The following is a 24,101-nucleotide window of genomic DNA, read 5'->3' on the forward strand; positions in this document are numbered from 1 at the left end:
TTGGTTTATCGATTAAGTATCCTTCCTTCCATCTGTGTACCTTTCCCATGAAGTGCATTATGGCTATTTTCACCCAATGGATAATAGGATTTGATATATTTTGAAGTATTGCTCACATTTACTATTCTATTTTCTGGGTTCTTCTCCACTGAAAGTGAGAAATTCCAGCTTTGGGTAAAGTAAGTGAAATTTGGCTCTATTCTGGATATCTCCTAGCCTATCCAAATGATGGTATGGTATGGGCAATATCTCTTTGCCCCTATCCTCAGTTCCTATGGCTGAAGAACTAGCGTCAGGTTACTCCATTATATTTGTTCTTCCATTTTTTATGGCTAATGGGGAGTTATTTGCAGTGAATGAAGGAGTGGGCTGAAAAATTGATGGCTGTGGTGCAATTAGCTTCAGCAACTGCTCATACCTGTAGTTTTGTTCCTGCATCATAATCTCATTCATCTTTGCTGCCTCTATTTGCAAAGCTTCATACCTCTATTTTTTCTCTATTTGCATCTCATCAAATTGTTTTGCTAGCACTCTTATTTTAGTGTTATATTCATCTGTTACTTGCTGTAACCTGTCTTCAATGTAACCGTGGCATTCAGTGGAGAGTGTTTGCATTTTTCTTCTAAAATTTTGAGGTATTCACTAATTTTTTTCAATCCGGTTCCCTCTGCCATTTCTTTTTCTTCTTCTTCTACTTCACTCCAATTAAATTGATTATATTGTTTGGATCGGTTTCTATTTTTGATCCTTATTTTGAACTATTTTGAAACTACTTGGTGGGAAAATTTTTACAGTCTCTTGACAATAGTAAATTCAATCAAGGTGGCCGATGATGATCTAATGAGGCTAGGTTGCTGTTCCTAACTGATTAGAACAATAATCACTCCACAGAGACCTTGATACATTTCTCCCATCAATTACTACTGTCTCTACTGGAAGTAGATTCAAAATTTGAGGATTAGCTGATGCATCAGCAGCCTATTTGATTGGATTAGTAGATCTATTTCAAATTTGCTTCCAAACTGCTCTAATCTGATGCTGATCACTATTGATGTACTGCTGATCTGATCTGTTGCCTATCTTCAGTCATTTTTTCTGTTGATCTGATCAGTTGCACGCTTGAGCTGTTGTCAATCCGATCTGTTGCTGATCCACTGATAATCTGCTGCAATACCATTAGGAAGTGGTAATTCAGTTGTAGCAGGACTCCATACCTTAGGTCCAAGGCTCTACAGTTCTGATACCAAATTGTAATATCCTAGCTTGTTGAAGGTGATCACGAACCTGCTATTTGGAATTCTAAGTGCTGAGAATGGAGAAATAGAATTAGAATTGAATATAGAGGTATAGGTAGAGGATTAAGAGGGATGGACCTCAGATAGATCAGAATGGGGAAGGAGGGAGACGATAAAGAGATCCGAAGAGAGGGAGGAGAGAATTAGAGGAAAATTTTCATTTATTTACTTGCCTCTAGATCTCACTGTTACAATCTATTTATATTCAGTTATAGTGGCTGAAATATTACAGTGAAATGCTTGGGAAATGAAATATAATGTAATTTGACCAGCTTCTGTCTGTGTTGCTCCTTGATGGATCGGGCTAAGGAAGCGGATTTAGATTTATCCTCTATCCTTTAGCCTATTGGATAAACAAAGCATAGAACTCTCTGAATCCTAACTGATCTTTTCCTCCTTCCCTCTTATTTTTGTAAGCAAACTCTAGCCACCGCCATGGTTAAAAATCCTGTAATAGTCTCAGATCTAAGCTCCTGAAGGTCAAAATACACCACCTTACACATCTTTTGCCTTCCTCTGACGTCCAAACACAAAGATGAGTATTATTATTATTATTATTATTATTATTATTATTATTATTTTCTTCTTTCTTTTTTCCTATCAAAACTCTCTTTTTTGTTATTTCAAATGTTACAAATTCCGATTATAATTCCAATCACAACCAAACACATCGATGGATATAACCATTCCAATTTCGATTTTAATTCCAATCATGACCCATACATGCAGTCAGTCATCAGTTGAACATTGGACTCTTTTTTATTTATATTTTGTGCCAAAATATGATTTAATTTCTCCATGTTACATTACTTGAATTTTTCTTCTAAAGAAACATCATAATTTGAGGAATATATAGATGTCCAATTGACAAATTAGGATTGATTCCAAGAGTAGTTCTATGTTGCGATTCATGCAAAGGTATACCAGCCATGATTCACTTTTTCTCATGTCACTTTTTATGCCACCCATAAATGGCTGGCATCCAGGCTTATGCAATGTCTGATAGTCATGGCCATCTTAAATATACGGTATTAGATGGAAGGAGCAAATGAGGGTAACATATGAGCATTACAGGTTGTTTCCAATTGGACACGAAAAAACTGATATTAGGAGATACAGAACGGGATCAGAATTGTAGACATAGTGACACCAAGCTTGCAACCTTAATGATCAAAGCTGTAAGCCCACCTGGAGTGATCTGCATGCCTGCCCTCCTTTTAGAACCGTCCAAGGAGATGAAAACGTGGGTGTGACGTCTTTCAACCAAGTTAAACGAAGCTTGCTTGGGAATTTTTCTCCGTTGTTGTTCATCGAGACCCACGTTTGCTTCTCTAAAGCAATTAATTTGCACCGTGGATGAATGCTATGATGTCACAATCTCAATATCAATGTCAAAGATAATCAGATCTCATGCTCGGCATAATCAGTACAATCAGTACAATGTACCCCAGCCCTTCATGACTGCCATGAACAACTGCAGCACTGCATGACTACCACCAAATTCACAAACAAATGGAGGAGCATAATAGTGCAATCTTTCTCTTACACATCCAAATTATAAGTTTGAAAAATACATTTGAGTTGTAGTTTGGCAAAGTGAAGAACAAAAATTGGGCGAGCCTATGAGGGTCCCACAAACTCAGAATTCCTACATGCATGGTTCTCCTTTGTAGTTTGTGAATGCCTCACCAGAATTGCTATAGGCTCTTCCATCTTCAACTAGGAAAGGATTTCTTTGCGTGCGATACTAATTCTTGTTGGCTGTTTGGAGCAGATTTGCCTGTACCTTGTTTGTAAAATAGTTCTCGAGCCTGTGTTGACAGAAAGGGAGAAATAGAAAAACCAACTTAGCATGCTGATATTAAAGTACAACGTCATGTAATGATGTATGTCCCAATAATGAAAATGTAGGGTTTTAGCATAATTGATGCACCTTGTTGCACACTTATAGTAGATAGTTTCAGGGGAGTTGTAGGTCCGAGCATTCGCAAACATTCTCTTGACATCAGCAAAAAACATCTCGAAAGTAACATAATACTGTTCTGACTCTAGTCTCTTTGACATGGTCCTCAGATCTGCATGACGATATGTACATCAAAAACAGGTTTAAAGAAATGGAGTTCCTGAAATCAAAGGTTATGTTTCATGAAGAGCCACAATCAGGATATTTTTTTTAAAAGCTCTACCACCACCTTTTCTTATTTTCAGTTTTTGACTTTAGGAGGAAATGAATGTAGAAAACTTCATGACATACAAGGAGTATACCGCATATTGCCAAATAATAATCAGTTTATCACCATGAAGTGTACAAACCAGTATTTAACACTTCAAAGCTATTCTTGAATTTTCCATCCAGATCCTTTGTTCCTCTTCTTTCGCCCATTTATTTAGCCATTTTTTACTAAAGTTTTACAAAATTCCAACTCACCTCTTTTATTCCCCTCTGAGTTAGAGCCACACAATCTTTTACTTTATTTTATTCCTTTTTTACTTTCTCCTTTTATTCTCCCTCATCTGTATTTTATTTTACACCTTCCTTTCCCACAAAAGTTTCAATAACATTTTCCGTTACAATAGATCTTATGAAAATGGTTATTGTCCGTTAAAACGGTCATTTCCTCTCCCAACCTATGCTATTTCAAATTATTTACTATTAACTAATAAAATTGTTAGCAGCCATAAAATAATATTATACTGAAATATAATGGACAATAACAACATTATACTTCACTCCTTCAAGGTTTAAGTAACAATATTATTCGGTTATAACAGACCTTGACAGAGACCGTTCAATGGCTATAATGGCCATGTTTTGCTAAGCCTATGTAATTTGAAAATATTTACGATTAAATCATGATTGCAATAATGACTCTCATAATGTCATTTTTTTACGACTGTCATGACAGCATTCTGCTAGAAAATAACACAAAGTAACAGAAAATGACAAGGTTATATTTTACTCCTTCCTTTACCTTTGGTTTCAGTAAGTGTTCTTCTGTTATAACATGCTTTATCAAGATTTTTATCGACTGTTATAAAGGTTTTATCGGCCATATTTTCCACTTCTTACATGGTTTAGTTTTATTTATTATTAAAACAATGACTCTGATAATGGCCATTATAACAGCATGGCAATGGAACTGCCGTGAATCAAGCCGACCTTGTGAATCATGCTAATCCCCTCATCACTTGAGATGTCAGCTACCAGTTGTGAAGGGCTTCTTCTTTTTTTTTTTTTTTTTTTTTAATTTTTGGTATGATCCATGGCATTACTGATGAAAATTATTGAATTAAGAAATATTGCAAAAAAAAACTCCAACAAAGGCCACTTTTAATTTACTATAATATTAGAAGATAAACATAAATATAAATATAATTTAATTATTGAAAAATTACTTAATAGGTCAGCTAATAAAAGCAGGCAACCCAGCACCTGCATGGCATGTGCTGGATTCACTAGCATCTACAAAATAGAGGTGATTTTGGAAATAAAGAAGAGGTAAGCCCCCTTCACTTTAAAAGGTGGATCATTAACAAGCCATTTTAGATGAACCAATTCGTTCATGTAAAATTTATCAAAATTTTTTCATATTGAATCCAGATTTCAAAGTGCTTTACTCAAAATTAGATAAATGTGCAATGTTGTTTCAGTTGGTAAAATGAAAAACTAAGAATCCAAATACAGGATAAAGATATAATAGATGAGGTTGTTTAATGTGCGCCATCATGAATATACATGCATATTCAACATTTTTATTTCCTCTATTATCACCACAAGTCCTTCAAAATAACTTGTCAACATATTGAGGCTGCTTAGTAAGATGCATCTTTCTCATAACTCTCAACAGAAGCCATTTGACTAGCAATCCACATGGGTTTTCCTCTGGATGATATGCTAGTATTAAGAAATGCTAAAACTTTATATGAGTTCAATTGCATTTTTTAAATGAATTTCATGAAGACAACTATAAATAATATTCAACCAATTAACAATTTATTATCACTTACAATCTTTGCAGTTTCTATCAATCAAGATAGGGAGGCAACTATCCCTTTTCAACATTCTGAATGTGTCATATAATTTTTTTTAATTAGGTGTTTCTGGCCATGGTTAGATAAATTTGTCCTTCACTAATCTATTTGAAACTTCTGGCATAATGGATCGAATGCTAATGGAAATGATAACATTTAATTTTGTCACATCAAATCAGTGTATTGAAGTTCAGAAGGTAATTGGGCTACATAGAATCTGAGAGAACTATATTAGCTCAACTGATTCTTCTCTACTTGTCTAATGTAGAGCCCAGTGTAGAATGAATTCATCAAATTGAAAATGCACAATATTACATGGAGTACTTTGGCAAATACATTAAGTCATTGGAATCTGGAAGGTGAGAGGCCCATTGTACTATTACCACATGACAAGTATAGCTAGAAACCTCAGGAAACAGAAGATTGGAGCAATGCTAGCATGACCCAAAAATGGGACAGATATAAGGGGGCAGCTAATGTGACAGGCTCTTGATGAGCTGGATACCTTTTAGATAAATGGTAGGGAAGGGGATTATGGGAAGGAGAATGACACAGCCTTTACTTCTTCCATGATTTGTTTCCAATGGTGGAAAGTCGGAGTTTTGATCAATAAAGAAGAAAACTAGTGAGAGGCCAGAAACTATTCCTTGCCAACCTCCTTCCTCTTCTACTCTGTTTCAACAGAGATGGATTTCCACAAGACTCCGGTCCTTTTGAGGGGCTCCCTTGTATCTAGATCAAACTTATATCACCGCCATTAACCTCATCTTCAAAATATGATCTCTTTTTCTCATCAAAACTGATCTCATCCTCAATGGTTCTAGTGGGTTTGAACTTTGAAGGGCATTGATATCTGTCAGTTGAAGATGAGGTCAACGGCTGTGACACAGCCATTTCAGCGTTTCTCATCACCTCTACTGCCAGCATGGTCAAATTTCAACCTTGAAACTTCCCTTGAAGTGTTCCCTTTGGGAGAGAATATTCATAAAAGGTCAATTTGTGAAGAACATGAAGTAAAAAGATAACCAGACTGTGTTGTTTGCCTCTGCTTAATAGGTAATATGGCGGGACTATTACAATAACTAATGAATTAATACAACACAAGACTCAGGAGACCCGTGGATTGGAAAGGGATACAAATATTGCAGAGCATATATCAAAAAACTCAACCATTATTACCAAAAAATAACAAAAAAAAAGACCCTTAACAGGTGAAAGCAATACTACTGTGTTCCCATCCTTCTCCCTTGATATGAAAGATTTAAAAGGAAAACACATTGCAAATCGAGATCTGGTTTAGAAATTAGAAGTCTGTGTGGTACCACATCCTCCTAGCCTTCTTCCATGAGATTTTTATGTTGTGATTTGAAGAATAATTTTGTGGTGGTGGTTGTTAAATAATCAAATAAACATGCATGTTAAGTGTTGGCCACTTGCTTACCAGTGTGATCCTCTTCTTCTCCAATCTTTGATAGCTTGCTTATTAAAAAGATTATCCAACAAGAGCAAATAGAGGTATCAGGTATGCCACAAGAATACAAGCCAATAAGTTTTCCTTTGGTTAAAGGAGATCTCCAACAGGTTGGAATATTAATCTCCATTTTCTTTCTTCTTGTGGAAAAGGAGAATTGGAGGCAGGATATACATGTGCATTTCCATTTCCGATGGAAGAGAAAGTCTGTTTTATAATTCCAGTTTTATCCTAACTTTTCTAACAAGTTAATTAAGGGACATCTCAATATACCATGTAGGCTGCTCCCCATTTCTGTCACAAAAATGAGTTTAACTAGAAGTTTTCAAATAATTAACCAACTTGTAATTACTATACTAATCAATGTTCATAGAGGTAAAATTTTGCATCAATGCTAGTGTGTATGCTGGTCACCCACTGGCAACCGTACAATGCCGAAACAAAAGAAAAGAAAAAGATCTTAAACCATCTAAAATAGAGTTAAACGAGTGCTCTGCTGAAATCAAGGTGCACATGTTGAACCTTTGAACCATAGAGGCTAAGTATCATTAAAGATTATTATCCACAAGAATTATAAAATCAACGTACAAACATGTACTCAAAATGAAAACATTTTAAGTAATAATAAAAAAAAAAGCATGCGTGCACGTTTGCCCATATGCATATTCAATCTTCTACCAGGTAGCATATTGTAAACTAACAATTATGAAAAACAGATGAGATTTGCAAGGACGCAATGGAGGTGAACAAGATTAGATATTATGAAAATGCAAAACAACGCAAGGCTTCCACACTTACCCATAGGATCTTTAATGATATCATAATAATCAGGCACATCACGTGCATCTACCGGGTCCCTGAATGGCCAAGCATCAGGATGTTCATTCATCATCTGTTGGCAAGCCACCATTCAAATCATACATAAACTCATACATGAGCTAATAAACATATAAAATTTTCATGGTGAGTCCAAGTCAGAAGTAATGGTTAATGGTATTAGCAAGCACTCCATCAATATTTGATATGACTCATATCAGAAGCACAAGAGTCACAAAAATAAGGGGGAAGAACTGTCTAAGTCATACTTGGCATGGACAGAGGAGTGGAGGCTTGCCAAATAAATAGAGGGTACCAGATATAGGTTAAAGGGCCATGAAGGTTAGGGAGCTCAACAAAGACCCGGAAAACTGACAAGAAGTTTACATTTCAGAGATTAGGTCATTGAACAAACAATGGAAAACTAGGACTCAAAAGAAAGCATGTAGTAATTCCATGTTAAAATGCTGTTTAATTGCTTTCAATGCCATGAACTCCCTTATACAAGCAATCTATTAATGGCCAAAACTTGCCTTTAGAAGACTGCGCATCAAGGCATTCAGCTGTTGGCGATAGGCAACACTATCTGTTGCATTTGCTGTCTTGAACTTTGAGTGGCCCCACTGGTCTGGAGTCCAACCAGCCTCTCCTATTTATTGAAATAACACCACAAATAAGAAAACTTACTGAAGGCCAAAACCTATTAAGTTTTACCATAGATCAATGACATGAGCTGTTGGCTTGATAGTGTATAATTAGCACATAGCCACAGTAAAAATTCATGTAATTAATACAAACACGTGTATCTACAAAAATAAAAAACAGTCTGCAAAAGCTAACCTCGTTACTAAAATATCTAATAGATGTTAGAGTTAGCAATAGTTAATACTCGTTACTCTTTAGGGTTCCAATGTCCAACCAGTTGCTTTGTATAATCTCCAATGGGTTCATCAAATGGTTTTCTTTTTAAGGCTGGACATGAACTACTTTCAGTTGCTTACAACTTCCTCAACAAAGGCATTAGCAATCAGGGGGTTAACATTAAAAGCTAATGAAGCATCACATTGTGGAATCATTTATAATGGAAAGTGGCCCATTGAGTGTTCATTAGTTGAATCTGCAATACTACATTCATCCATCCATCGTGAAATATAAGTTATGTGAATATCCATTTTGTAACGAAAAATACAATATAAAAGACATGATGTACAGCTGAGCTTATTATTATTCTGAGCAGTCGATATTGTCAAGCAAATTTAGCCTATGCTCAGTTATTCGGTGGTCCGATCAGAAGCATCAATGTGAGATACCAGATGCTTATTTTTTATAGTCAGAGTGGAAAAGCAGTTCGCATTTATGCAGTTAAAAAGAGGTCTTCTTTGCTTATAAGTTGCTCCACAGTAGTTATTACCAAGATTTTAAATCCCATAGGACAGAGTTGTCCTGGTTTTTTCATGGTATGGGACATGCCGCTACCCCGCCCCATCCCAACACTTGGGACAGAGGATGTCCAAAGGCGTCCTGATCAGGATGCTAGCGGGACGTCCTGTCTCAATACATGGGATGGTACTCCGTCCCGGTGTCCCATGGGACGTCCTGCTGGGACCTGAATCCTTAGTTATTACTGAGGCCCAAACCTTATCAAGCAAGCAAGAACTAATAGAAGAAGCTATAAGCAGAGGCAAAATCAGCATGACAGCTTTCCAAGGTCAAAATTCAGTTAAACAAATGTCCTATATTTTGCAAGGTCTGAACTTTCCTCATTGATTCTTGGCAACCAAATGAATTGTGAAAACAACTTTCAAAAACTAATCATCTATAACAAGACTAAGTTCAAAGCATTAGGTTTTCAATTCCATTTCTGGTAAGCATTTGTTGATCAAAATATTCTTAGACTGAAATGAGTGCTGCATCCATAGCACCCATGATGATTCCATCCATAGATTCACTGCTATATTGTTAACCAAAATGGCAGCAATTTGTACACCAAGGGAAAGAACTTCTGAGTATTCAATCCAAATTATTTCCTTGGCCAGATTATTCAGTAAAACAAGCATTATATTGTTACTTGAATTTGCAATTGAAGAAATGTGAATTACCTAATTAAGCTTTTTAATGATCATGATATGCTCAGGAATTGAAGAGCCTTAGATGAAGTGTGAAAGGAAAAGGCGGGGGGGGGGTGGGGCGGCGCTCAGAAATAGTTCATAGAAAACACATTTGCTGAATAATGCTCTAATATTATTTGAAATGGTGGCAACAAACAAGAAAAAAATACCAAAGAGCTTTTAAACAAATACATTAGCAAGTTAATAGCATGTAGATCAATTTTTTGTAAAAGGTTATATAGTGGATGAAAGATAGCTGCTAACATAAAAGTCAAAGCAATTGCATCATTTAGAGAAACAGGGATATACATTTGAGCTACGAAAACATAAAAAACATAGCGATTGGACGACAACTATTCGAAAAGATAAACCTGAAAAGGTATATGCCGGTGGTTTTACTTACGAAGACCAGGAATATCTTCAACTTTTATGGGCTTTCTGGGTATACCGGCATCTTTCTGAGCATAAAGAAGATGGCGATTAGACATAATTTTTAAAGGAGAACACTTTTCAAAGATAATACAACACATAAGGAAAGATATGAGCTACTTCAAGCAATTAATATGGTTCAGAGTTCTCAATCAGTACAGTAAAGGTGTTAAAAGTATAGGGTTAATTCATTTTCTACTTGCTATATCAATATCTATCTCCTTGCTCACACTTTGATTCCTCCTCTTAGAGTCAGTGCATTGCATAGTCATGTTTTTGTATCTGACACATACTGAGGCATCCGCAAGAAGAAGAAGAAGAGTCAAATAAGGTATATGACCAAGGTATATGACAAGCCAAAATCCACATATGAACAACAAAATGCTTAAATGATCAGCTTTGGGAAGTCATGGAATGTTATGCCTCAATACCCTGTACTTTAAACTATCATGATTGTAGGTCAGTTTGAATAACTGACATGGCTGCCCTCAGTGAATGCTAACCATAAGAAGGTAATGGTGAAACTTGACCATTAGAATTTTGACTTTGCATCAGCATGTTGTTGGTTTGGTATCTCTTTACATGTTTATAGGTTCTCTTTAGAGCATGTCTGATGGAGATCCAAGATCATGCTATGATGCCTTGGAGGGCTGCAACTTAGGGATTCTTCTTAGATTTAATTTTAATTGTCAATTTACAGGGGTTTTTCTTTCATTTCTTGTTGATTTTTAGTTTCTAATAGGTTATTTTGAATCAAGGGCTAAGACTAAACCATCTTAGATCTAATTTAACCACTTGATGAGCCAAATATCTGTCATGATACTATTAACATATGCTATTTATGCTACAACAACCACAGAAAGTAATTGGTTCATTATAAGATTAAGGTCCTATTTGGATGATTGGGCTGAAAATCTTATAAAATTTATGGGTTGGGCCAATACAACTAGAAAAATCATGGGATTATAGGCTGGGATAGTCCTATATTCATAACACCCAGAAGTATCTTTAGAGTGGGTTGAGGACCAACCTATAGGGAGAAAAAAAAACTTGTTGAGGTCTTTTTTTCTCCCTATGGGGTTCAGGCCAGTCCACTCCAAAAGTACTTCTGGATATTTATGAATATAAGCCTAGCCCAACTTATAATCCTATGATTATGTTGGTTGTACTAGCTAACCTATGAATCCCATAAGATTTTGAGCCCAATCATCCAAATGGTTGGGCCTAGGAGCCCATGGGATTCGTGGGCTAGGTCAGTACAACACCAACATCATTGAATTATAGGCTAGGCTAGGCCTATGTTTATAATTATCTTGGCAGGTCATTTTTTTTTCCTATGGGATTTGGATCAGCCCACTAAAAATATAGCCTAGGATAGTAGTGAACATAGGCCTAGCCCAAACTATCATCCAATGTTTATGATGGTTGTGCCCCATCATCCCAGCCTAGCCCATAGGATGTTGGGCCCAACCATCCAGAGAGGCCCTAAAGAGTTTCAAAGTCCTTTTGGGGCTTCTTTTTCTTTAAATACAAAAGTTATGTAATCAGAATTTATGCAAAAGATGGATCAAATTTGAGTTTTCTTTTCTCTTATAGTGTGATGCAATAGAACAAGCATGAGGCTTGCAACTCAAGATGTGATTCCGAGGTCCTCAAGTCCCATATTATCCTTCCTGTTCCCTTTAACCTCTTCTTCTCGGTATGTATGTTCCCATGGACCTCTTGTGTCATATGCATACCAGATAAAAGACCTTCCATCATTCCAACTTTTCAATTCCATAAACCCTTAAAAATCCAATTTAAGCTCTAGAATCCTGAACAGTGTGTTAGATAATAGACATCAATTACATATTCACTTCAACACTATTATATTTTTAGTTCACTTTTTTCTTGTAAATTCAGGTCTGGTCCCAATGTTCCAGCAACCTATAAGTTTTATCTCTCTTCTAACCCTAAAAGGTTCCTTGCTGTAGACTATCTTACATGAATACCTAGTTAAAACTACATGTCACAGTATTGTTATTTCTTAGTTAAAGATGTTGCATGTTCTCAGACCTAAAAGATCAACATAATGCAAGATCCAGTCATCATCTTCGGAGTGCTAGATGGTGGACAAATTTAGTCAATCACATGAAGTGGCACGTTCAAAAAACATGATTATCATCAAGGGAAATAAGATATTCATCAGGGAATCCATGGCCCCATACAAGAAAGCAGATCAGATGAAGTTGAAAGTTATGATCTGATCATTATACATTTTGCAGGTGAATTTCTTTAACAAAATGCAACAGAACTAATCCAAGAAATACAATGAAATTCACAGCTACATATATGTTCTGTGAGAAAAAGAAAGAAAAATGAATGCTGGCCAAGCTCCAAGAACCAATGCAGGTAAATATTAAGTCTGTCATCAGTCTGATGTTTGGTGTTGTCATGCATCACGGACCAACATGTGATGGTTGCTGAATAAAAGATCATGGGGGAAAATGCTGCTATGTGCAGTAAGAAGTCCAAAGTCTGAACCCTACTCTCAAGAACTAGTTAGTAAATATATGCATTAGACTTGAATTACCGAAGTGCTATTCCAGTATATAAGAAAAATAGTTCCACTGGATGTCTTTTTATAGCATTTTGAGTAATAGTACTCATATTTGATAATTGTTCAAGTACACGACTGTCTGCAATTCGATTAAATAAATTACAAACTTAAGACTTCTAACCTGAAAAAGAAAATTACCGTATGATTTCTACCTAGATATGCAGACACATGCACATGCTCATGTACACGTACATATACAAACATACATGCATGAATACATGGTAGAAAACCTTAAACAAATGCATAAATGTACAGCTCTGGTTCATGCACGTACATATAAAAACATTATTCAGAAAAAACATTCAGTTGTTCAACAATTCCTTAGTCATTAGTGCAGATAAATGATACAAAAACTTTAAAACATGATTCTGTCAAATTCATCCTCCAGGTTTAAGGTTTTACTAGGACTAATTAAAGCATCCTATTCATTTTGTAGAAGAAAATCACAACTGACGACAGACACATGTAAGACCAACTTCTAGGTAATACAAGAAAATAAAACAATCGAGAACAATGCATTTTGACTACTAATTGCCATAATCAAGATTTGCCATGTCAGTACCAGACCACGTACTGGTACCATCCGAGTACAGTGTGAGAATGCCTGAAACGGGGTCACTTCAGCATATTTAGACTCGGTACACCCTTTATATTGAGTATTAGTTTAGTACCAGTATGGTAAGGTAATGCTAGGTATAGGGCATCACACACTGACAAGGAAGCCAGAACTAGTAACGGTACTCATGCCAGCTAGCCGGCTGTATGAGCTGTTATGGATTTATACCGGACCGGACCGACGTGAACCGTCATAGGAGAGAAGAAGGAAACCGGAGAGGAAAAGAGCGAAAGATAGATAGAGAGAAGGAAAGAAAGAAAAGGAGGGAGAGAAAACCGCCGGAGGGCCATCGGTTGGCCATCATGGCCATCGGATGACGTAATCGACGCTTGCGGCGCCGTAGGCATGAAACAGGGGCACACCCCTGTTTCACAGATTTTTTTAAAAAAATTGGGATTACGTTGAAGCTGGCAATAGGTTTGCCGGCTTCACTTAAAGTTTTTTTTTTTTAAATTGAGATTACATTAAGTGAAGCCGGCAAACCCGTTGCCAACTTCAACGTAATCCCGATTTTTTTTTAAAAAAAAATCCGAGAAATTGGGGCACGCCCTTGTTTCATGCAACGGCACCGCAGGCATCAATTATGCCGTCCAATGGCCTCTCCACCGACTGCACATCCCTCCGATACCGTTGGTCTCTCTCTCTCTCTCGTTTAAACGTCCTATCGGATGATATTGAGCCGTAGAGGCCTCTGCGGCCTTCCAACGGTCTCGACGGGCTATTGCCGACCTCCGACAACATCATTCTATCTTCCCCTCCCCTCTTCTCTCTCTCTTCCTCTCTTTCCCTCTCCCTCATTGGGTGTTTCAATTTACCTGTCCGAACCGTCCCGATTTGCCATCGGTATGGCTCAGAACGTCCCGAACCGGACGGTTCGGGACGGTTCTGCGAACAGTGCATACTCATATAGCAAACCTTTGTCCTAACAAAAAACAATTCCCTGCATGATTCAATTGGAAGATCCACCAATGTAGGTCTTTGGTAGTCCAAAACAAAGCACAACAAATAATTAAGGGTACTTCTTTCAAGGAATTATTTCTAAAGTTTTATTTTATGATTTTAATGTGTAAAAAAAGCATATTATTTAGAACATCAACCAAAAATATTTAAACAAGTAGGAAAGGTTGAGGTCAACATCACAGTGAAGGGCCACATACAACCTTTTGAAAGTCAATTCCTGGATAAACGATGTGACAGTTGGAGAGTTCTCTGATTTTCTCATCAATTGCCTGCAAATTCAACAAAAAAAAAAAAAACAGAGAGAAAACACATATTCATGTAATGAGGAACTTCCTTCTTTTCTGGATAATATAATATATCTGCTTAAAGCTTTTCTCATGAAAGTATAATTTCTGCAAAGCTTCTAAAAGCATTGTTCATGACATTGATAGATTCACAAAAATGGAAGGGCAGAAAAAGATGTATTAGAAGAAGAAAATAATAATACAGACATTTTGTGAAGCTAAGAACTAAGAAGAGTGATAAAAGGTTGAATACACTATAGGAATCAAGGAAGTCACAACATTGGTGAGCAAATTAGTCAACTGGTTGAAACAGTACAACATGCAACAAAAATTAGAAAAGTTTAAAAGGTGGAAGGTGCTTGCATTTTTGTTGAAGGGTCCAAAATGAGGAGCGATACCTGATATACCCAGTCAAAAGCTGCAAAGAAAGATATGGAAAATCTTCTGTTGTTGTTGATCTTAGCATAATTTAAGGACCAACCAATTAAAAATAGCTCCAAGTTTTCTTTATCATAATAATGGGAAAGTTTTCCCATGGTCCATAGGCAAATTTGCCTATAATTTGTTTCTGTAATTGAAAACTGAAGCTGGTGAAAGAGTTCTAGAAAGGGAACTCTTGCAGGCATTTTTGAATACATGGTTTTGTCTCAACATCACAATTTTAGGGTTGTCTCTGATTTTGAGATAACTAAAGCACATCCATCAAAAACTTCTTTTTCCTTTTAGATCACATCCATCCATCAGACATTCCCTCCTCTTGAATCAACTGCATTAGTACTAAGAGGAAATAAAAGATTGAGAACTGAAGCACATTTGGTGGGAGATAACCTTCCTCCCTTAGTATTTAGGAGAGACCAAAACTTTTCTAGAGGTAGAAACAAAAGTACAAGTGATTGAGTCTAGATAATAATGACTTCATCAATCTTTAGACCTATCGCCATAAAGTTTCTCATGATTCTCCTAGGATCAAGGCAATGGTCAACCACACAAAAAGATGGACATCGTGATTGGGTGAGAGAAAAAAAACACTTGTTCAAACTCAACCCTTAGATCTATAGATCTTGACACAAGTGGTAATGCCCAGCACCTTGAATGTTTGAAAAAGAAATACCTAAAAGAAGGGTGAGTATGTAACCATGCACTTACATATACTTCTCACATAAGGCAGACAAAATCTTTTCTAACCATCAACTATTTTGTTTCCAGATAATCATATTATCACCTACAGGCTATAGTTACCAATTCAAATATTTACTCAGATTCTTCATTCTTATAGCACATCATCCTCTATTTGAGAATGTATGTGAAAGCAAATAATTAGTCTATACAAATCTCATGGAACAAAGCACCCCATAACTATTGATCCAACGCCTTGACAAGATAGGAGACATATTGTTTACCAAGGTTGGTGATGGGAGGCCTCAAAATATTAACAGCAGCAGCAACAAAACCTCGACCACTCAAGCAAAGTCATGGTTGCATAGAAAGTTGTGTCAAAACAAGCCAAAAAGGCCATGCCTCTAGATTCTTGGGAACATTAGTGGGCACTTCAAAACATGCAGAAGAAGACCTCTAAACCACACCAAAAAGCCAATGCCTCTAGATTCTTGGGATCATTAGAGGAAGACCTCCAAATGACAAGGAAGCTATTAGTAGTTGCATGTGGTTGCACTTGACTCATACATGTTAGATGGGCCCAAACTTTAGTGCTATTAGCGGTAGGTGGATCTTTTTTAGTCCCAGCAACTTCAGAGATTTAATAGAAATAGAATAATTGGAATTCTGAATGCAACCATTTCCAATATATCCAACACCAAGTTAGCTTTCCAATGCACCTTGAATTACCTAAGTCAAACGTCAAATGAAAAAATTACTGTCAAAATGCCTATGTCAATGATGCCAAAGCCACAGATTATGATGGCAGGAACCCAACCATTCAGCTCATCTGAATGGAAAAGCCCCAGTCATAACCCAATTGAGTCCTTGTGGGTGTAGCCATTTAGGCAGATGATCATCTACCATCATTAATAGAGTTGAATGATATGATGCCCTAATTGTCAGAAATGCCTGTAAAATGTGCATCTGCCATTTAGGTACGGCAAAGTCCGATTTTCTTTAGCAGTAATTAATTGAGTCAAAATCCAAAGACACCAAAAAGACTTAGTCAATGTAAGGGTCCGTAGAACACCATACATACCTCCTACACTCCACTCTTTTGACATAGAACACGAGATAAAGTTCCCTGAATCCTCGAAGATTTTTAATGATATCTATAAATGTTCTTCAATGGTGTGATTCCACCTTTTGTGGCACATCCTAGAAATCTTGGTGCAACTCCAATGCTTTCTTCTTGTGCAACTCTAAAGAAGCCCTTTATTGAAGCTTATATGACATTGGCGGTGCAAGAGGCCATAGTGATGATCACGACTCTAGTCCAATCAACGGATTATTCACTAAGACTTACACAAACTATCATCGCCTAGATTTTATTTTTATTGCATCCAAAATTCATAAATTCCATAAGAAGAGCACCCAACATCCCTTTCACAACAAGAGAGGGCTAGACAAGTCTTGGTGGTGTAAATCCACTAAAAATACCAGCTTGTCTTCTACCTACAAGAAACCCTTGGACATGTTTTCACAACCTCATTACTGAACCTTTGTCGCCCGCCAACCCCCCCCCCCCCCCAGCTTAACAACGCTAAATTTGACTTCATGTATCTCATTACTTAATTCTCCGATTTTTCCCATGCCACTGAACTTTGTACATATCTTCATCTCGGTCAATACTATGAGTTAGGCCTAAGTCATAGGTCAATCCTATCGTATGTTTATTCAAATTCATGCACTCTAGTACCTTCTCCATTGCTCTCTCTACAAATCACGAATAATTGGCTAAAGAAAAGAATTTGTTGCTAACCTTAGAAAACAAAACAATGAACCACATAACATAGCAGATATATCAACAGCCACTTGGGCTATAAATGGATAGCTTTGACAAACATCCATCCATCATCTCCAATGCAATCTCTCAAACCATCCCAAAAGATTAGTAATTTGTTACAAAGCTTTCTCACCACATATGCAAAGGAATTCCAGTCAAGTCGAACCCAATTTGATGCCTAGAAAGTTCCATGGTAATGCCACCAAGAGAGACCGATCATGCATTTGCAAAGAAGGCTGAAAACATAGAAACACCCTAGTTAAGAAGCATGCTCAAAGGATACAGCCATAATTGATTCTCTCACCCTAACAAACCATAAAACCAAAAAGCATCTCTTCTCAGATATTATCCATTGTATTGACCTCCATACGACATAATGAGATAGGCTTCTAGTAAAATTATGATATGAATGATACAACATGAAGTATCATATACGTGCACCATACTGTAATTATCTAGCCTTTTCCCAACTATTTGGGGTTGGTTTATCACATAGATCCACATGGCGGTTAAAACTAGCAAGAGTAAGCCCACTATACTATATTGTGCCAGCACACAGCCTACACTGACACAAATTTTGAAATATTGTATAACAATAAGCAACTAAGATATAAATATGGACCAGGCTATTATTTGTTTCTTGCTAAGAAAATGTTGAAATGTTTTGGCTCACATATTTTAATCAATCCAGTCTAATCCGTAGTAGATGGCTGTTGACAGCTAATGAATTACGGACATGAATATTAGACTATATAAAGAACACCAATACACAAACTAATATTAGTTTACATTATCGTGATTCAGGAACAATTAAAACCATAACCGTCTACTATTTGGAGCTCACATTATTTTGGATCAAATAATAAATAATAAAAAAAAATAATTGAAAGAGTAGCAGAGATTTAGGAGGGGATAGAGAAACAAAGGGAGTCAAATGACACATTTGACTTTGATTATGTCAGGATTTATTTGTGGCTCAGCCCTTGCAAGTTTGAATGGTGAGGTTTTGTTGTGATATACTATATATATTCTGATTTGGGTTGATAGATAATGATATAAGCTGGTAAGATGCAAATCTCAGCATCATGTTGGCAGTCATGCAACACAGTATGCATTGCAAACATGATTGATGATATGAACCAATTATAAATCCTCATAAGACAAACACATGAACTTCTTCTCAGAGTCTGCATGCTTGACAACATGGCGATTAAATTAAACAATGTAGGATCCCACGGCCTAAGAGTGCCCAGTATTATTAGTTTCAGTTTATCTTTCAGGGAATTTCCCAACTGTATGAGTTACATTCACACAAATGAATAGATCACAGCTGCAAATCATTGTTCCCAAAAAAAATGTTGGAGACCACCACCTCATAAATGAAAAGCAAAGCTTTGTTTAATGGCAAATTAAAACCAGAAGCAAATTTCCTTACAAGAAGCGGATGGAGAATCTCTATCCTCACATTTATGCACAGACGTACCCAACAATTACTATAAATCAGATTCCTCCAATCAGCAAGAAAATTTAAACAGAGAATGATATTATACCATAAATCGTAGTAAAGAGTGAAACTAGTATTGTTATTTCTATTTACTTTTGAATGGAGAAGAACCAAATCATAAATGTTACCAAAAACTTATATAAAATCATGGTAGCAATAGCTATTACTAGTATAGGATTAACAGACTTAGGTGTGAAAGTAACATCAACCATACAGAAAAGCTATTACCTAAGTAAAGGTTACGACTAGGGTCCATATAATGTTAGTTGGTTATGTTTATGGTTTAATGTCGAAACTAGATAATTGATTTGAAGTAGCCAACATGAAATCTCCCAAACAAATAATTCTTTATACCAACAATTTATTATAATGCAAAAAGAGATGGAAATAAATATGCTCTACGAATAGATGAAGAAAAGATGCACATGAGCATCATTTGATCATCAGATAGCAAAGACACTTAAAATGAAATCAACGGAAACAATGTGGAGCAAATAACGGGTATATGAACATGAAAGAGCACAGTATATACAAGGATATTGAGATGGATGTGTCGGGTAACAAGGATGAGTTCAAAAATATGCACATTTTAGAATTCATAACAGTAACGCAAACAAAAGGGAAAAAGAAGTGAGAAAGAATAATTCAAAATGGTTTAGCCAAATAGGATTCCAATAAAAAAAAATTATAGGATTTGGATGAAGGTTAAAAAAAAAATAAAATAACACAAAAATGGGTTGAGGACTTGGAAGGTAACAATTTATGGATCAGAGAACACTTTTCACCTTTGAAGACCTGACCTTCGACAGAAATTGCTTCTTAAGTCAACCAAAAAGACAAAAAAAAGGTTTTTGTCCATGTGAAGCAGCATCTTTCAACTTACCTGCCTTTGCCGACGAATCATTGTGGCCAAATCAGTGTATGGAAGCTTCGGATCAATTTTGCATTCCATTAGTATGCCTCCATCATAGTCTTTGATATACCTAAAATGTACAAATAACAAAGGTAGAAGGTAAACATCATGATACCGCCAAAATGGGATGGTATGACCGGTACCACCCATTCCGTGCGAAACCAGCATCGATATGGGTGCCCGGATGCCCAAACAACTGTACCAGTATGTACCAGCCATATCGATATGTATCGCTCCATACCAATATGTACCGGTAGGTTATCCTATTGATCTGACAGGTGGTTTTTTGAGTTTTAGAATATGTCAGTTTTGGTACACATCATCGGTACTGGTACTGTACCAATGCCACATCGTTCCAACATAAAAACGTTACAAGGCTCGGTACCGGTATTTAGAACCTGAGTAACTATCATGAAACCAACATAAAAACAGTATGTTTGACGTTTTATGAATTAATGAAGAACCAAAATAATAAAGACAATGTTGGAGGACACTAGAAAATGAGTCAACAGTGTTTTAATACCAGAAGACCAGTCTCATAATTGTCATGTAAAATATGTGAGAACTAGTGACAAGGTTCAGGATAAATCTGGGTAAAGATTATTTCAGCTTTTAGTGAAGCTAGAAGGAAGCAAACCAAAAGGATGGGGGAAAGCTACATTACAAAATTGCCAATAGGCATATAAGTCTTCAGAAGCAAGCCAAGCTTATAAAGCCATATAGACAAAATAATATCCATACCCCTGCCATCTTTCTTTCTCCAATGTGATCTCCTTTGTGAAGCCCTATAAGAACAGATCAAATAATGAGTATGATACTAAATCCAATTGGTCCATGAGCGTATTTGTGACTTTACAATTGAATTATCAGAATAATAATGCTGATGATAGCAGAGAAAAGGAAAGTCAGAAAACTACATTACAAGTATAAACAGATTACCAGTACAACCTGCATAAACAGAAAACATGAGCAGCTTTCAAGTGTGTGATGTGAAGCAGCAGAGAAGCTACGTTTATCACAAGATCAGTCTTGAAAAGCTCAAACAAGACACCATCTCCATGTGAGTGGTGCATGCATACACTCGCATGCGCATGTGCACATGCATGCGTCTGCACACACACACACACACAGTAGCAGTAGTAGGATACCACCTTAACTAAAAGCCAAAAATGATCCATTGTCAAGATGTGATGAACAAAAATGCTAATCACTGTCCTCACCATTTGTTGGGTACAATAACTTTTCCAAACTAAGTACACAAAAAACAAGGATTCATGTCCATCAGCAGGAAAAGAAAAAAGAAAGAGATTGAGTTCCTTAAGATGTGAAGTGAATGCAAAGATTAATGGAAGCTACAACCAGAACACAGCTTACGGCTTGGTAACATTGTGATCATGAGCCAAAATCAACTTAACCATATATGCATGCATATATAGCATATAAAAGAGAACTTTCTTTCTTTCCTTCCTTTTTTGTGTGGTGGGTGTATAGCTGAGTAGGATAAGCATACCTGCTTTACAAAATAGCCAACAGCATTATTGTCTGCATAAGTTAGAAAATGAGTAAGCCCATCAACATCACGAGCATGTTGTTTCAAGTGATTCATGAGTCTTGTGCCATAGCCTTTGACTTGTTCATCAGCTGTGATTGCACAAAATGCAATCTCTCCAAATCTCTGACTGCAAGCAATCAAAGATAATATGTTACTTGACAAAATCATGCAGATTGATATCAAGTAGAATCACTGTACTATGACAGATGAAAAGGAGACCTTGAACATTTTTCATTACTTTAGAAGTTCAAATATAGAATGAGATGATATAAGATTAGATATAAATAAAAAAAATGCCCCAGTCATTTAGAGGAACAGATTTCTAAGAAAATAAACATTATAAAATGGAAGCAGGAAAAAATAAACAATATGTTTTCACACTTAGGCTTGAGCAACCATGCATGATCTATAACTGTATCATGTTCATATTTCAAAATATATTTCCCAATTGTCCAATAAAAAATATAATGAAACCCTTTTGATGTATCAACAGTTGTTTTTGGTAGAGAAGACATCAGCATTTATGAGATGAAAAAAAATATTTTTTGAGATGTCTACTGAGATGACTGTGCAAATGTATGACCAGAATTCATTGGTCTGGTGGCACTGGAATGGTACCAGACACAAGTAACTAACTTTGACGAATTTTCTCCACTTTGGCCACAAGAGAAGAATAAAATTCACAAAAAGAACATAATTTGGATCAAAATTAATATGGTCGGATTGGAAGCCAATTATCGAACTACAGTTATCAGGTTAGGTTGATTCCCTAAGCCACAACCCAAACCCAGCCTAGCCTGAAATCTAGTTGATGTTTAGAAGAATACAGATGATGAGTAACCATGCTAGCTCATTGCAGCCCTGATTGCCAGTTGCTCTGCTTTAATATATTTCATACGGTACGCCATACTAGTCTATGCTACTGAGGACTGGTGTCAAATCCGTACATGGTATAAGGTGTACCGACCACCGAGTATCAATATGCCAAACTGACTCTTGTACTAGGCTTACAAAACACTACATGAAGATGGTACCATTATAGGTCTGGTACCAAGATAGCAAACCTGGAGCATAAACCAAGCAGAAGGGCAACATGTGAACATCCAATCAAGAACAAATAGTAGCAAAACTAATTCTACTTTTAGCAACTAAAAAGAGTAATGGTAGGTCAAGAGCAAGGTTTGCCGAACTAGTATCAGGATCCATACTGCTCGGCCACCGATCCGGTATGGTACCATACCAACATGGGGTACGCCATGGTGTGTTGGTTCTGAACCATCACGCCATTTTTTTGCTTTTCAATTTTTTAGGTTTTAATAAAAACTAATCAATTGTTTTGGCTTTTTTGAATGATTTTGAATCTAGTTTGATGTTTTTCTATGTTTCTATAACTCTGGTACAACCTAAATGATGCTTTTTGATGTGTTGGAGTGATTTTCTGTATCACCATGGCATCGCACAGAAACAAAATCAAAAGAAATGCCCTAGATGAATCCCAAGTTTGAGAAGGTGGAAACTAACAATGGTAGTGGTGGATTTGTGAATGGTGTTGTGATATATACAATTTAGGATGATTTAATAGTAATGCCAATTTCTGCAATCTCATTGAGTGAAATATCCTCAAATGAATTATTGAGATACAAAACATAAAATGAGACAATCAATTGCATGTATTTAAAGGACAACATATACATAAACACCTAGAATCTCATTAAGTGGCGATGTCTCTCGTAAATGCCCAAGATCATTAGCATAATCAGGAGGCACATCAACCCACCTCTCTAACCAATCAACGTTATAGTCATGTATGCTCATTTCATAAGGTATGCACTCTAAATTATAACCAATCTCGGATCTATTTGAGAGATCCCTTTGGCTAATATGTGGTTGTAGAGTGGCCCATCCGAATATGCCGACAGTAAAATCCGACCCATAAGTTGCTCTGGACTGCACAAGACAGTAGCCATTGAAAAATGATGCTCAGTGCGCTATACCCATATTTATATGGATCAAAAGCTGTCTATGACTGTGGGTAATAGAATCCAGCATATGACTCAGAATCCGATACGTCTATAGATAATACTCCATGTGCAACGTCATCTGCAACTGCAATGTGTCCTAAATGACCTCAAAAAATCCATCTCCTATATGCAATTGTATCCTCATTGGCTCTACCAGCTCATGCATCATAACCCTATCCTGTGTCGTATGCACAAATTAGGACTCACAGGTGAATCGAAGACCATCATATGGCTGTCTCATAAACAGTGATCTCATATCCACCACTCTCTAGCTACCGGATCCCTGACCATCAAAACCGTCATCGCTTCTCTCCTTAGTCTCTGAATCTGAGTAAACTGATTCCTCTACTCTCTATCAAGGTTGCAACTATCTTTTCTTTTCCTTTGAGCTATGGTGAGCAGCTGCATGCTTTAGTTCCACACCCCTCTCTGTTTGGCTATGCTGGGAGGATGGATATCATCCTAACATCTGAGATAATTAGATAGCATGCTGGCCTCATTTAAGCAACTCTTGGTCATATCTCTGGATGTCTTGAACATGGAGTCAGGTGATAATT

At 36.6% G+C, this 24,101-nt stretch overlaps 1 protein-coding gene across 3 annotated transcripts in view; it reads right to left on the reverse strand.

Annotated features, from left to right (window-relative positions):
* Positions 1–2,664: 2,664 nt before the first annotated feature.
* The window catches only part of LOC105053422 (histone acetyltransferase GCN5), a 35,368-nt gene continuing 13,931 nt past the window's right edge, over positions 2,665–24,101 (reverse strand). For all 3 annotated transcript variants that reach the window (XM_029267102.2, XM_010934557.4, XM_010934556.4), the window contains 9 exons: positions 21,482–21,650; positions 20,713–20,756; positions 19,942–20,041; positions 14,527–14,595; positions 10,126–10,180; positions 8,148–8,263; positions 7,597–7,690; positions 3,229–3,370; positions 2,665–3,106 (listed from right to left, as the gene is read on the reverse strand). In XM_029267102.2, the coding sequence (XP_029122935.1) occupies positions 3,043–3,106; positions 3,229–3,370; positions 7,597–7,690; positions 8,148–8,263; positions 10,126–10,180; positions 14,527–14,595; positions 19,942–20,041; positions 20,713–20,756; positions 21,482–21,650 (853 nt within the window). In that variant the 3' untranslated portion in view covers positions 2,665–3,042. The remainder of the gene's footprint in view (positions 3,107–3,228; positions 3,371–7,596; positions 7,691–8,147; positions 8,264–10,125; positions 10,181–14,526; positions 14,596–19,941; positions 20,042–20,712; positions 20,757–21,481; positions 21,651–24,101) is intronic.

This window comes from Elaeis guineensis, chromosome 10, assembly GCF_000442705.2.
Source record: "Elaeis guineensis isolate ETL-2024a chromosome 10, EG11, whole genome shotgun sequence".
Classification (NCBI taxonomy): domain Eukaryota; kingdom Viridiplantae; phylum Streptophyta; class Magnoliopsida; order Arecales; family Arecaceae; genus Elaeis; species Elaeis guineensis.